Source organism: Nerophis lumbriciformis, linkage group LG05, assembly GCF_033978685.3.
Source record: "Nerophis lumbriciformis linkage group LG05, RoL_Nlum_v2.1, whole genome shotgun sequence".
Classification (NCBI taxonomy): Eukaryota; Metazoa; Chordata; class Actinopteri; order Syngnathiformes; family Syngnathidae; genus Nerophis; species Nerophis lumbriciformis.
The window spans coordinates 20,042,501-20,057,183 of NC_084552.2; the positions used below are offsets into that span (position 1 = coordinate 20,042,501).

General features: G+C 40.8%; 1 protein-coding gene across 1 annotated transcript in view; it reads right to left on the reverse strand.

Annotated features, from left to right (window-relative positions):
• Positions 1 to 14,683, reverse strand: part of LOC133606809 (mitogen-activated protein kinase kinase kinase 11) — a 55,107-nt gene that overhangs the window by 2,819 nt on the left and 37,605 nt on the right. Inside the window, exons 3-10 of the mRNA XM_061961150.2 lie at positions 13,579 to 13,727; positions 11,863 to 12,038; positions 7,988 to 8,240; positions 6,729 to 6,845; positions 5,663 to 5,834; positions 5,480 to 5,592; positions 4,785 to 5,402; positions 3,631 to 4,666 (exon numbers count right to left, since the gene is read on the reverse strand). Coding sequence (XP_061817134.2) covers positions 4,083 to 4,666; positions 4,785 to 5,402; positions 5,480 to 5,592; positions 5,663 to 5,834; positions 6,729 to 6,845; positions 7,988 to 8,240; positions 11,863 to 12,038; positions 13,579 to 13,727 — 2,182 coding nt within the window. The 3' untranslated portion in view covers positions 3,631 to 4,082. The remainder of the gene's footprint in view (positions 1 to 3,630; positions 4,667 to 4,784; positions 5,403 to 5,479; positions 5,593 to 5,662; positions 5,835 to 6,728; positions 6,846 to 7,987; positions 8,241 to 11,862; positions 12,039 to 13,578; positions 13,728 to 14,683) is intronic.

Genomic DNA, 14,683 nt, shown 5'->3' on the forward strand with positions numbered 1-14,683 from the left:
GAACTGGTATCCAATTGTATTAAAAAGTATGGATTTTGAATCGAGAATCCTTTGAACTGAGAATCGATTCTGAATCAAATCGTGCCACCAAGAATCGAATCGAATCGAATGGTGTGGTGCCCAAAGATTCACAGCCCTCGAGTGTAGTTTACGTCATTACTTGCTAACTTTGGAAAGTTAGCGCCCTCTCGGCTGTCGCGTAAAGGTTGCAAACCGCCCCTTTAATTATGAATGAATTCAAACATTTGTATAATGTATGGCCAGACCTTAGGGACACCCTATTGAACTGGCAACAATCTTCCCATTTTAATTTCCTAATAGCATCAGTTTGGATTTTGGTGCTGAAGGAGAGGAGGCGAGCAAACGTTAACCTAAACGTGCTAAGAATTAGAAATGACTATCTACATCTTTCACATAAGCTGCAACTATTAGTGTTGTTGGGCCTTCCAGGTTTTGGGATGTGAGGATTCTGTTAGCTTATTTTTGTCCTATTATGACCGACTATTCCCATGTGCTGGATCTGGATCCATTTCTTTATTCGAACGATCAAAACTGGTCGTCACTGGTTGCTGGTATGAATCCATTACTATTAATATTTCCCCTTTAAAGCAAGTCAACACCTTCACTAAGTCATCTTTTCATTAACTCGCTGCACAACCAACATTCCAACAGATGTCTTCCACATCCATGGTGAGCTCCGTCCTACTTCCACTATTCTCTGCTGAACATTCCATACACGTGGTTACTAAGGACTTCACTGCCTTGCCCAACATTTTGTCAAAGAAAAGATTAAACACCACCTCAAACAGGACGAGTTGAGTTTCATATTCATACTAGCTTCCTAACATCCACACACTTGGGACTGAATAACATAGGAACTGAAAGTCCTACAGCTTGTCCTCCAGACAATTTAAAGTCACTAAACTCAACGCTAGTCTTGACACAACAATAATCATTATTTTTTCCAAGGCTAGGCACACTTTCCAACGTTATACTCTAGGGTTAATTTAAGTCGAGCTTGGTTTCATCTTCATACCAACTTCCATGACCCAGGAACTGAGCGTCCTACAGCCATATAGGAAGCCCTAGTTGACAACTACCGGTAGTTATGGGAGTATCGATACATTGGTAAGTATCGGTTGAATATTAATTACTCTCCAAAGTATTAATAGTAGTGTGTCACTTTCACATCACAAATACAGACGTTTGAACGGATCCTTCATGTCAGCAGCAACATGTGTTGTAGTGAATAGATCAAGTTGAACAACAATGTCTTTGCTCAAAAGGAGTGTGGCGTGAACCTACTTTACTCCAACAGACAAAACAACAACAAGGTGCAACTTATGTGATGAGAACATCTCGCACAGCAGCAATGTATTTAATGCTAACTGAACTATTTAGGTAAACAGTATGTCATATGTTCTGATTACATTTGATGAAAAATACACATTGGGAGTTGTTAAATGGCTATTTTAACTTATGTTCTGGTGAGGATCTTTTAAGGGGTAAAATACATTTTAAAAATCACAGCAAGAAATCGGTATTGTATCGAATCGAAACATCTGTTATCGCCCATCGTTATTTAAAACCCAAGTATGAAACCCTAACCCACGTGCGCACCTAATAGATGTGAGGGTTGGCTCGTCGAAAGAGTTTAGTGTAAAAAATTGCACTGGACTCACTGCGACATCAAGCAGGCACTGAATTCAAATGAAAGTATGGCAAAACTGAATCTTGCCATCCTGGCCAGGCGGGATTATTACGGTCATCACAAAGTCCTCCATTTTTTTCACCCTTCATTAAAACTAATCTCTTCTCTATCCTCCAATTACACAAATGTGTCCACCATTCTTATTGTTTATTTCGTGGGTCTCTTTCAGCTGCTTGAGCTGCATCATTATGCTTAAAAACGCGGCACACGAAGCGGCATCACATTGAACTAGGGATGGGCATACAGTACACATCCATTAGATGCCCCTCTTGACTCGTGGCATCTTGAAGCACTGCTAGTGTTGGCACAGTCTGAACTAACTGTTAAAAAGTATTCTTCTGGAAAATAGTAAGTCAAAACAAATTCTTTGTCATCTAAAAAAAACTATTTCTTGAATAATTGGATGTTTTCTTCTCCTTAAAGCTGCTCTAAGTCACAAAAAAGTGTTCAAAGCAGCTGCAAGCATTATATCCGATTATTTGAAAACACATGGGTTTGTTACAAAAGCAGTAGTGGTGTCCAAAAAAAAATAGATTCTCAGATTAATCACGATTCTTAATCAATTAAACATTTGTATTTAAACTTTTTTTCCCCCAATCTGTCTACTCGGGCAAATCATATTGTTGATGTAGATGATCATATCTGCTGTACAGATTTACTTTAGAAAAGAGAAGTGTTGGATACTTCTCTTGTTGCCTTATTTGTATTTAACTTTTTTAAATGTTTGGGAAGTATTTTATTAAACAAAAGTTTTCTTTTAAAAAATTGATCAGAGCTGTTTATCTATTTTATGGAGGAATGTAGTTCATCACAGAACTGGCATCCAATATTATTTAAAAAGTATACATTTGGAATTGAGAATTGTTTTGAATCGAGAATCCATTCTGAATCGAATCGATATACCCCCAAGAATCGTGTTTGGAAAAGTGACCCACGGGAATGTAACAACCACCATAGCACTTATTTTGAAAATCTTTCCTTTTAGCAGATCCATTCTTTGAATGTGCAGCTCATTTAACTTCTAATTGTGACAAATATAGAAACATTTTTTTGTTAAATGTGTTCTCTTAAACCGCCATTAGTAACATAAGCTTGCAGTTGGTGGTGACTTTAGTATGAATATTATAGTATTTTATTCATTATTTTTGAATCGGTGACATGCAGCAGCTTTAAGTTGATTGAGGACATTTCATTGAATCCCGAAAAGGCTGATCCTATTAATGCCAAGCTTACTGGCTAAACTACATAATTAGTTTGGCCATAGCTGGTCATGTGACAAAATTCTCCAACGTTCCCCAAAACAAAATGGCGGCAAGTGTGTTTGTATGAACATATGATTTAAGACCTACATTGTCACCGCAGATCTCTTCAGCGTAATAATGTGGATCATCACCCTCAATGTCCAAATCTTATTTTCTTCCAGAATGGAAAACTTGGATTCTGCGCTTACAAAACCAGATAACTCACTAGCCCACGTTGAACTAATCCAGTGGAATTGATTAATCACACCTGAAAGCAATTGGAGTGCACTACCTTGCACAGCTAACTATGATTAGGGTGAGATAAAGAATATTCCTCTTCAAACTAAAACCAAGTCATTTTGCTCCAAAATTACACAGCCAAAATAAATCAACGTTTTTTCCTCCATCTACAGTCGACATGGATGATGATGGTATCAAAATACATTTCGATATCAATGCTAATTATTCAGTGAGTTTTAGCGACGCAGTTACGTGTGTTAATTGCGTTTCTGGAGTTTGAGTGACAGACACAAGCCAGTGCGGATTGAAAAGGTTAGTTAAATGCCCATCCCTAGTGGTGCATATTAATGCTAATCTAATTAACATACTGTATGTTGATTAATTTAAGACTTGACATTGTCAAAGCGGCTCTCTTTGGCGTAAGAAGCGAGATTTCACCTCATCAGGCACTGATGTCGCACTCAATGTCCAATGGGCGTTGTGTGGGAATGTTATCTCTTTCTGTTCTTTGTGGCGGGCGTGTTCATTCCCACAAGGCAGCAGGCTGAAGCTCGACATGTTTCCTGCTTTGGAGAACAATTCCGAGCGTTTTCCACGTGAATGAAAACGAACACTTGACAAAACAAGGCACTCCAAAATGTCCTGATTGCTTTGAGCCAGCACAGAGGTAGGGGGGTGTGGCCTGATGAGCCTCTGCGTTGTTGCCGGCAGAGACGGGAGCAGACGGGAAGACTGATGGGTTTCCAAACTAAACGTAAAAAATTTGCTATTTCTTTACAGGCCAGTTATGCCGCCGACCTATGGAACGTTTCAACATTCCAAAGCAGCAGGCGGATGGGATGGCTGAAGGAAAATGTTGGGGACCTAAGATACGAGGATCCTTGTGGACTCTAGAACCTATCGTCTCTAAGCTGCGTCGGGGACTTGAAGGGTTTGAGCCCCAGGGTCCTTCGAGGATGGGCTCTCTCTTTGGTTCCGTCCAGAGGCTTGCTGCACACCGCCCAGCCCAGGTCGATGAGCGGCGAGTCGGCCGGGTTTAGTGGCGCGATGCGGAACGATGGTAGTGTGGGCGAGCCGTTGGTGGAGCACGGCGCCGAGCGGGAGGTGGGAAAAGGCGTTGAGAAGGGGTCGAAGAGCGACGCCCTGTCCAAAGCACCAGAGGGGTCGGCGCGAAGGGCGAAGGGGTCGCAGTCCGGCGAGGGAAAGGGATGGCAGTTGGTGAATGGGTTAGTCGGGGAGGGCTGGTACCCTAGAAGGGCGCTGTCCAATTGGTTGACAGTGGAACCCCCGCCGCCAGCCGAGATGAAGCTCCATGGGTCAATGCGCTGCCGCATGGGCGAGGGACGAGGGCGCGGGATAACGCTTACCTCCAGACGGCGGGTTTTGGGGCTCCAGAGGGCAGGGTTAGGGTGGAGAGAGTAGGGCGTAGGGTTTTTTTCGTCCTGTGTTTCTTGGCACAGAGGCAGATCCAGAACTGGAGAGAACATGCAGAAAGTAAGAGATTTAAAAGATGGAAAACATTAAAGGCAACTTAAGCTAAATATTTCAAGTGTATGTAGGGCAAATGTTGACAAATAAATTAAGAGACCCACCAAGTTGAGAGCCATGCAGGCCTTGACTGGACCTCCTCCTCCGGTCACCTCTGTGCTCCAAAACATTGCATTTGACATCTCCATTGATGGATTGGAGGCTGGAGTTCTGCTCCACGGGGGTCGCGTCCCCAGCGCAGTTCTGCTCCACGAGGCTCGCGTCCCCAGCGCCATCCTGAGGGCTGGGGGGCACCTGCTGCGTCCTGGGCTCGCCCCTCTCGCGGAGGTTAGGCGGCGGCAGCGGCTTCAATTCTTGACACCGCAGGGCTAAATCCAGAAGCGGTTTGGGAAGCGGCTCAGAGGGGGATAAGGTGATGAGGTCGTCCACGACGGGGGGTTCAAGAATGAGGGGCTTGGCGGGCGAGCTGTCCATGTCATAGGGTGCACATTCCTCGAGGGAGGAAGGATTAGTTCGAGGGGGCACTTTTGGGGAGACGTCCAAGCAGCGACCCAAGCCAATGGAAGCTAAGAGAGAGCCGCTGCCGAGCAGTGCCCGGTGTGTGCTCTTAATCAGGCTGAGAGGACCCCGATCGGGAGAGCCAGCTGGAGAGGACCCCCCTTCGTCACTGCCTGAGTCTCCTTGTGGAAGAGGGAGCCTCAGACTGTCCTTCACTGAGGAGCCTGTGAAAACACAAACATATCATTCATTTCCATTCTATTAAGACTTCAAAACTGAATTACAACCGCTGGCTAGACACCGTTGTGGGCCGGGGGAGAGGTCGGCGTGGAGGGTCTGTACTCCTCAAAGTCGTCCTTGAATTCTCCGTTCTCGTTGCTGTCGGACACCAGCAGCTTGGCTCTCATGGACAGACTTGCGACGGAAGACAGAGGACATGTAAACCATGCTTTCACTAAAAGAAGACCACAAGTGTGACATGTACCTGCTCTCCTGAGGACTCAGGCGCAAAACCTTGGGGCTCTTGGGGCTTTTGGGGCTTTGGGGCCTCCAGTGGGGGCTCAACCTCAGGTCCCCGTTGGCCTGCTTATGGGATGGGGCCTCGAGTGGCCACACGGGGCTCAGACTAAACGTCCTGCTGCTGTCACTGGGACTAACTGTGGAGATATGTACACTTCCTTACTGCATGTCATCTTCTAAGTTTGCATCACATTTAAATACATTTCTACCCAAACCGAGCAGATGAATCATACACTCTAAAGTCACACTCGTTGACACGTTAGGCATCATCATACTACATCGTAGTCACTAGTCACTGCAGCCGTCGTCACATGCATTTTGATCTATTTATCCTATTAGGCGGCGTCAGATCGTTGCAAGAGCTGTAACATCAGCCTCTTGTATTGTACAAGTTGCTCTGCAATCGACCATTCAGATTGAAACAAAAAAGCAGGTATGGCATGTAGTGTTGGAGTTTCCGATGTCTGACTGTTTGTGTGACTGTGAACGCATCAGCGGCAGCTGCTTGTTGAGAGAACAGATAGCTTGTTTATTGCTGATGTTGCTTACACATTATGCTGCCAACAGTAACCAGTTTGGCTCAATAAAGCGAGTGCCGTTTTACCACATATTCATCGTCCTTATAACATTTCGGCAGATGTAACAATATCATATTCATATAACTGCTCATATTTGCGTATAGCATATTTCTTCCTTGTGACACTCCTCAATCTGCAGCATTGTTCTTCTGTTTTGGCTGACAAAATTAACAAAATGGTGTGTGTAGTTCAGGCAAAAAAACAAAGCTCTTTGGTTCCCCCTGCTGCAGTGACAAAGTAACTGCAAATGGAGGAAGCAGAGCCCCAGCAGTGAAGGACATTATATTAGGGAATAACTAAAGTTGGATAATATATTTGCTCCTTAGCGGATTGTTGACAAAAGTGTGTGTGTGGGAATGACAGAAATTGCAAGAGGGAGCAGGGTGAGGTGAGAAGAAAATGTCTCAAATCAAAGGTTAAATGTGTGTGCAAGGGGAAATTAACTGCACTCACGTTGTATTGCACGGAAACGCGGGCCAAAGGAGGGAGAGGAGCTTGAGCCCAAATCGGGTGAGTTCCGCCTCTTTTCCAAGCCTGGTGATGCCTGCACTGTGATCTTGTGAATGAAATCTGCGACCAAAAACAACAAACACAGAAATAATATACACTATACAAAACACTGAGAAATACTTAATACTCAAAAACACACAAATGACCTTACTAAGTGATTAATAACAATTAATGTATCAAAGATGCAAAGTTAAATAGTATTAAAAACACATTTCAATACATAAAAACAAAAATGCACAAAAGACATATACAAGCACATATAAGTCTTCTTGTTTAAATGTAACTACAGAATGTACTCTAAGAAACACTCTTTCTACTTCCGCATATATCAAACCAAAGCATTCAGCTCAGTCAGGCAATATTTTTTAGACATTCCAAAAAAATACCAGTTTTTCCGAAAATTTTATTTTTTTGTGACACAAATTACCTTTAATGTTAAGAATTCTAAAATAATAATAATAATAATAATAATAATAGTAAAATAATTCCAACATCAATACGTTGAGCTCATTAAACATTTTTACAGCCTATCTTATTTACACATTCCCAGCATTCTCATTACTACAGTTGTTCTACAGTAACTATCACATAGAGAAATGACTCAAATGTGACTAAAACTACCGTATTTTTCGGAGTATAAGTCTCTCCAGAGTATAAGTCGCACCGGCCGAAAATGCATAATAAAGAAGGAAAAAACATATATATATATATATAAGTCGCACTGGAGTATAAGTCGCATTTTCTGGGGACATTTATTTGATAAAACCCAACACCAAGAATACACATTTGAAAGGCAATTTAAAATAAATAAAGAATAGTGAACAACAGGCTGAATAAGTGTACGTAATATGACGCATAAATAACCAACTGAGAACGTGCCTGGTATGTTAACGTAACATGTTTGGTAAGAGTCATACAAATAACTATGACATATAGAACATGCTATACGTTTACCAAACAATCTGTCACTCCTAATCGCTAAATCCGATGAAATCTATACGTCTAGTCTCTTACGTGAATGAGCTAAATAATATTATTTGATATTTTATGGTAATGTGTTAATAATTTCACACATAAGTCGCTCCTGAGTATAAGTCGCACCCCCGGCCAAACTATGAAATAAACTGCGCCTTATAGTCCGAAAAATACGGTAATCTAAAAGACAATGACTAAAACTAAGATGGCTGCCAACCTACACACACCTTGAGGCATGCTGATCTTCTCGCCGTTCTTGGACTTGAGCTTGTGCTTCTTGAAGGTGCCCTTGCGCTTCTTGACATTGGGCTTCTCCTGATTCTGGTTCTGGTTGAGGTGCAGGATGAGGAGGCTGAGTTCGCGCTCAAACACATCCTGCTCCCACTGGGCCAGCTGCTGCTCACGCTGGCGCAGGAACTCCTCGTGGGACTTCTGCTCCAATGCCGCCCGCTTTAGCTCCTCCTCACGGCAGCGCAGCTCCTGAAGGACATAACGATGACATGTGTCAACTATGATTGTTTCTCAGTAAGAAAATTCATTTAGATTAATTTAAATGTTTAAATGGAAAAACTGAACTTTACTATATTTTAAAATGGGATAAAAGTGTACAACTTGTAAAATCTGCTATATGAACGCACACAAAACTTTCAAACTTTTTCCATTACATTTGTATATGTTCTCTCACATGTTACAAATGTAATATTCATTTGAAGAATAAAGAGAAAACTAAATGTATGCTGAATTTCAGAAAACACATTAAGTTTGTTATTAAAAAAATGTCCGCCAAAGCCGCCCATTATCTAATCAGTAACTGATCTGGCTTCTGCATTTAACATGGAAAATCAAACTGAACATGTTCCAATTTGTAGGATGTACAGTCGCGATCAAAAGTTTACATACACTTGTAAAGAACATAATGTCATGGCTGTCTTGAGTTTCCAATAATTTCTACAACTCTTATTTTTTTGTGATACAGTGATTGGAGCACATACTTGTTGGTCACAAAAAACATTCATGAAGTTTGGTTCTTTTATGAATTTATTATGGGTCTACTGAAAATGTGACCAAATCTGCCGTGTCAAAAGTATACAAAAAGCAATGTTAATGTTTGGTTACATGTCCCTTGGCAAGTTTCACTGCAAAAAGGCGCTTTTGGTAGCTTTTTTTTTTTCCAGTTTGTCGCACTTTTATTATTTCATTATTTGTATCTTGCAATTTTACTTTTTATTCAAACCCTTTCACCGTATTGCTTTTGCACTATCTTGTTTAGCTTATGCATTGTTTATGTTCTTTGTTTGTTTTTGTTTTTGTTTTTTTTGCTCTTTGCTTTTTAACCTGCAAAGCACTTTGGTCCAATTTAAAAATTGTTGTAAACGTGCTATATAAATAAAGTTGCCTTGCCTTGCCACCCACAAGCTTCTGGTTGAATGTTTGACCACTCCTCTTGACAAAATTGGTGCAGTTCAGCTAAATTTGTTGGTTTTCTGACATGGACTTGTTTTTTCAGCATTGTCCACACGTTTAAGTCAGGATTTTGGGAAGGCCTTGCTAAAACTTTAATTCGAGCCTGATTTAGCCATTCCTTTACCACTTTTGACGTGTGTTTGGGGTCATTGTCCTGTTGGAACACCCAACTGCGCCCAAGACCCAACCTCCGGGCTGATGATTTTAGATTGTCCTGAAGAATTTGGAGGTAATCCTCCTTTTTCATTGTCCCATTTACTCTCTGTAAAGCACCAGTTCCATTGGCAGCAAAACAGGCCCAGAGCATAATACTACCACCACCATGCTTGACGGTAGGCCTGGTGTTCCTGGGATTAAAGGCCTCCCCTTTTCTCATCCAAACATATTGTCGGTATTGTGGCCAAACAGCTACATTTTTGTTTCATCTGACATCACATGGACAAGGATAAGACCTTCTGGAGGAAAATTCTGTGGTCAGATTACCACATTCAGAAAAAATTGATGAGAGGGCCATTTTGATACATTTTTTAACATCAAATATGCTAAAAAAAAATCTAATCAATATAAGTATATATATGCTAAACTGTCTGACCAAAACATACAGGTGACAAAGCTCATTTGTGTAGTATAAAATAATATACTGTGGTACCTCAACCTAAGGGGACTGCACTTTTTTTTTTTAAATGTTGCCTATAATTAACAATCCTTTTTTAGGTCACGCTAACATCACGTGACACCTCTGGTGAAGGCTGCAGAAGCAAGGTAGCCGAAACTTGTCAGATACAAAACTTTACTTTACTAGCCTATATAAATCAACCATTTATCATCAGTAGGCTAAATTAACTTCTTCAACATAATTCACAATCCTTATTAGAGACAAGAACACGTTGTTGTATGCATTCCAATTCGTAAAATTAACGTGAATAAAAATCAGTTTACAATGGAGTCAAAGGGAGGCATGACATCATTGTGTCTTTCGACCATAAAACTAAATAACCATCCAAACGGCGCCAACAGTTCTCCATTTACATATCATGACCTGAATATTAGCCAAGTATAAGCGATATTGTTAATAAGCGCTAACGTTACCGACCTACATTTAGCGACGCATTGATCAGAGAGAGGTAACTTCCTTATGCTGCTGTATTGACATCATCAGCTGGTGAGTTGCTTTCTCGCCTCGGAGCTCGTGAATTTTTATTCTAGATTATAAATCATGTCTCTCACCTTTATAGTAAAATGATGTGGACATAAAGTTGGTCAACTTTGACAGCCAACGTAGACCTGAAAATGGCAAAGAAGACCCAAAAAGACGCTTTGTTCCACCTTTAGCGGGAATATATCAGCATTCTAACAGTCAGCATCCCAGTGAGAGAAGACAATTAACAGTAAGTGATGTTTAACTATGTTTGTTGGCTCTATTGAAGTCTGCATGAGTTACAATCAGTGATGATTACGACGAACGTTGTGATGCATTTGTGAAATTAATGCTCCGCAAAGCAAGAAAAAACTTAACAAAGTATTATTAATGTGCCTGTTACTACATTACATATATACGGACAGCATGTATATGAAATCTTGATGGAAGTTTTTGGGTGTTTTTTTAAGCGTTTTATAGGCAAAAACGAGCGACATCCATAGGCTCCATTGTACCTTTGCTCGTATTTATTTACAACTTAGAATGCAAAAAAATATAAAAACATATGTGTTCTTGTCTTGCATAAGGATTGTGAGTGATAGGCAAAATTCCAAAAGAAAGTGCAGTTCCCCTTTAAGAGTGTATTCTCAGAGTTGTCTTTCGGCTTGATTGCTTTGTTTTGTGTTAAGAGCAAAAATTTGAGTTACAAACATCCTCATCATTAGTTGGCGGAGCGAATGTCACAGTGAACCCTGTAAGACCTGCTCCAAACATCAGGTCTTACTTGCTAACATTAGCTTATAGCGAGAGAATGACGCAATTTATTTTTTTCAACCAAAGGAAGAAAGAAAGTGAGCTTGAAGGAACGTGCTGAGAAGAAGATAAGAATATTTATTGAATAAGAAAAATAAATCAACAAAAACATGACCAAGGGTGTAGTCAACTTGATGAAACAGTTCGAGTGTGTCACTGCAATCAGCACCCACATTGATGCAGAACTAGTCGATGACGCCAGCAAAGAATGGTAAAATAATATTTAAATAGCCGACATTAATCAATGAAAATATGTAGAAGCTCTTAATGGTGTGTTTGACAGAGAAGCGGCTGGAAGGAGATAGTGTAGAAGTAGTCTCTCCAAGGTAAATGCTGTACATTACTATTACATTACTTCATAAAACTACTATCGTTGTTTGTCGTACATTATATTGTGATGTTTTATACAATATTTATTTTCTAAAAGTTTTTTTAAAAGGCATGTTACATGTTAAAGTTGTGCTCTTTTAGGGAGGGAAAGCGCTAAATAAATTGATTTCAATTCATTTCAATGGAAAACATGTATTGTGTTAAGAGCGCAATCATACAACCAATTAAGATCATAAGTTGTGGCACTACTGTATCACATCAATATAGTTTTAAAAATTACCCAGGGTCATTACAAAACGAGCTGCGGTGTGAAAATGGACAACATGGCGTTAAACCAACTGAAAATAACTAAGTCACCTTTTCTTTGGCGCGCAGCTCATCAAACATGTCTTTAATCTCCAGCTTCCAGTCCTCCTGCAGGGAGTGGAAGGAGTCCTGCGGCATCTCCTCCGTCACCTGCTGCTCCAGCGCCGTCAGCTGGGCCAGGATGGAGCCAAAGTTGGGTCTGCGATGGGGGTCCTGGTCCCAGCACTCTGGATCAAACAGCCAAAACAGACGCTAAAAGCTGTGTTCCCTCAAAACGGGTAGAAAGGATGACAATAAATAAATCCAGTCGCTTTCAAGTCCGGTTTGAATTGTTTTTTTCCCCAGAGACGTTCCTTTAAATCCTGAAAAAGGGGAGTTTTTCACCGATTCATCGACCATGCATGGAATAATTTTTTTTCCTATGCTTTAAAGTTTAATGCGTAATATGGTTGCATTTTTACATAATTTGGAGCAACAATAATTACAAATCAAAATACTGTCAATACTAACAATAAACAAGTATCTGACTGATTCATCTACCATACAAAGTGGCTTTCTTGAAAAGGTGAAATTTACTACTCTATTGAGAGCAATGCTGACGATTTAATCAAAGTGTTTTATACTTGATTAAGTTGGTATACTTTGCAACGGCACTCATTACAAGCAGCTCAAACAACCAATACCATTATAGATTCGCTTGTTTTGGTTTTGCTTTTGTACAAACCCCAAAACCAGTGAAGTAGGGCACTAATACACCCCCATACCATCACAGATGCTGACTTTTAAACTTTGCGCCTATAACAATCTGGATGGTTCTTTCCCTCTTTGTTCCAGAGGACACAACGTCTACAGTTTCCAAAAACAATTTGAAAACTGCACTCGTCAGACCACAGAACACTTTTCCACTTTGCATCAATCGATCTTAGATGAGCTCGGGCCCAGCGAAGCCAGCTGCGTTTCTGGTTGTTGTTGATAAATGGCTTTCGCTTTGCATGGTAGAGTTTTAACTTGCTGATGTAGCGACAAACTGCAGTTACTGAGAGTGGTTTTCTGAAGTGTTCCTGAGCCCATGTAGTGATATCCTTTACACACTGATGTCGCTTTTTGATGCAGTACCACCTGAGGGATCGAAGGTCCGGAATATCATCGCTTACGTGCAGTGATTTCTACGGATTTTCTTTTGATGATATTACGGACCGTAGATGGTGAAGTCCCTAAATTCCTTGCAATAGCACGTTGAAAAATGTTGTTCTTAAACTGTTGGACAAGTTGCTCACGCATTTGTTCACAAAGTGGTGACCCTTGCCCCATCCTTGTTTGTGAATGACTGAGCATTTCATGGAAGCTGCTTTTATACCCAATCATGGCACCCACCTGTTCCCAATTAGCCTGTTCACCTGTTGGATGTTCCAAATAAGTGTTTGATGAGCATTCCTCAACTTTCTCAGTCTTTTTTGCTACTTGTGTTAGCTTTTGGAAACATGTTGCAGGCATCAAATTGCAAATGAGCTAATATTTTCAAAAAATAACAACCTTTTCCAGTTTCAACATTAAATATCTTGTCTTTGCAGTCTATTCGATTGAATATAGCTTGAAAAGGATTTGCAAATCATTGTATTCTGTTTTTATTTACGATTTACACAGCATGCCAACTTCACTGGTTTGGGGTTTTATAAGGTTTTGTCATAAAAGGACATATTTGTATAATATATGTAGTGTGTGTATTCAGGCAGAAATGTCAACAAAACAGCAACTTGGGAAACCCACCTGACATGAGCTGGGTAAAGGGTTCAGGGCACGTGGAGGGGATGGGCAAGGTGAGCTTGTTGACGGCGACACCGTAGGCCACGGCAAGCCCGTCGATGCCTCTGTAGGGCGCCTCACCAGTCAGCAGCTCCCACAGTAGAACACCATAACTGTAATATATAGCACTCAGTATTAAAACTCTATGCGGTCAGGTGCCCAATTTCTTTTACACGTGACAGGAAATGATATAGGTGGCATCCCCCAGGGTTGTGGTGAAAAAAAGACATGCTAAAACCAGGTAAAGAAGAAACATGCTCACAACCATGTAAAAGAGCTATAGTGTTATGTAATCAATGGACAAATGCTCAATGACTTCTTGGCACTTTGTTAAGTTGCTAAGATGCCATCTTTTTCAAACCATCCATCCATCCATCCATTTTCTACCGCTTGTCCCTTTTGGGGTTGCGGGGGGTGCTGGGGCTTATCTCAGCTGCATTCGGGCGGAAGACGGGGTACACCCTGGACAAGTCGCCACCTCATCGCAGGGCCAACACAGATAGACAGACAACATTCACACTCACATTCACACACTAGGGTCAATTTAGTGTTGCCTATCAGTTTGCATGTTCTCCCCGTGACTGCGTGGGTTCCCTCCGGGTACTCCGGCTTCCTCCCACCTCCAAAGACTTTTTTAAAACAACTTTTTTTTATTTTACACATGTGCTTTTCAGTTCTCTAAAAGTGATTTTATATCATGGGTGTATTGCATTAAGCCTGTGAAATGTGTATTAATTGAATAATAAGTATTTGCAATATCTTTGGTGATTCCAAGCGATTTATTCAGTATTTGATTATTTACTCGTACTTCCACTTTATTTGCTTACTCAAATAGAATATAGGAATGAATGGTTAGTTGATTAATCAATAACTAATGACTATAGAACCACCATTAAAGATGATGGACAAATAGTATCAAGGAGTTTAAATGGGAGCTTTTCCTCCATTTTTGTATCAGCTGAGCACAGTGCAATGGGAAAGTAAAAACAAAAAACACTTTACAGGATGCCTCAATTTTTTTTGTGTGGAGTTCTTCAATTACAACTTGTGCCAGTGTGCAGAGATGCAA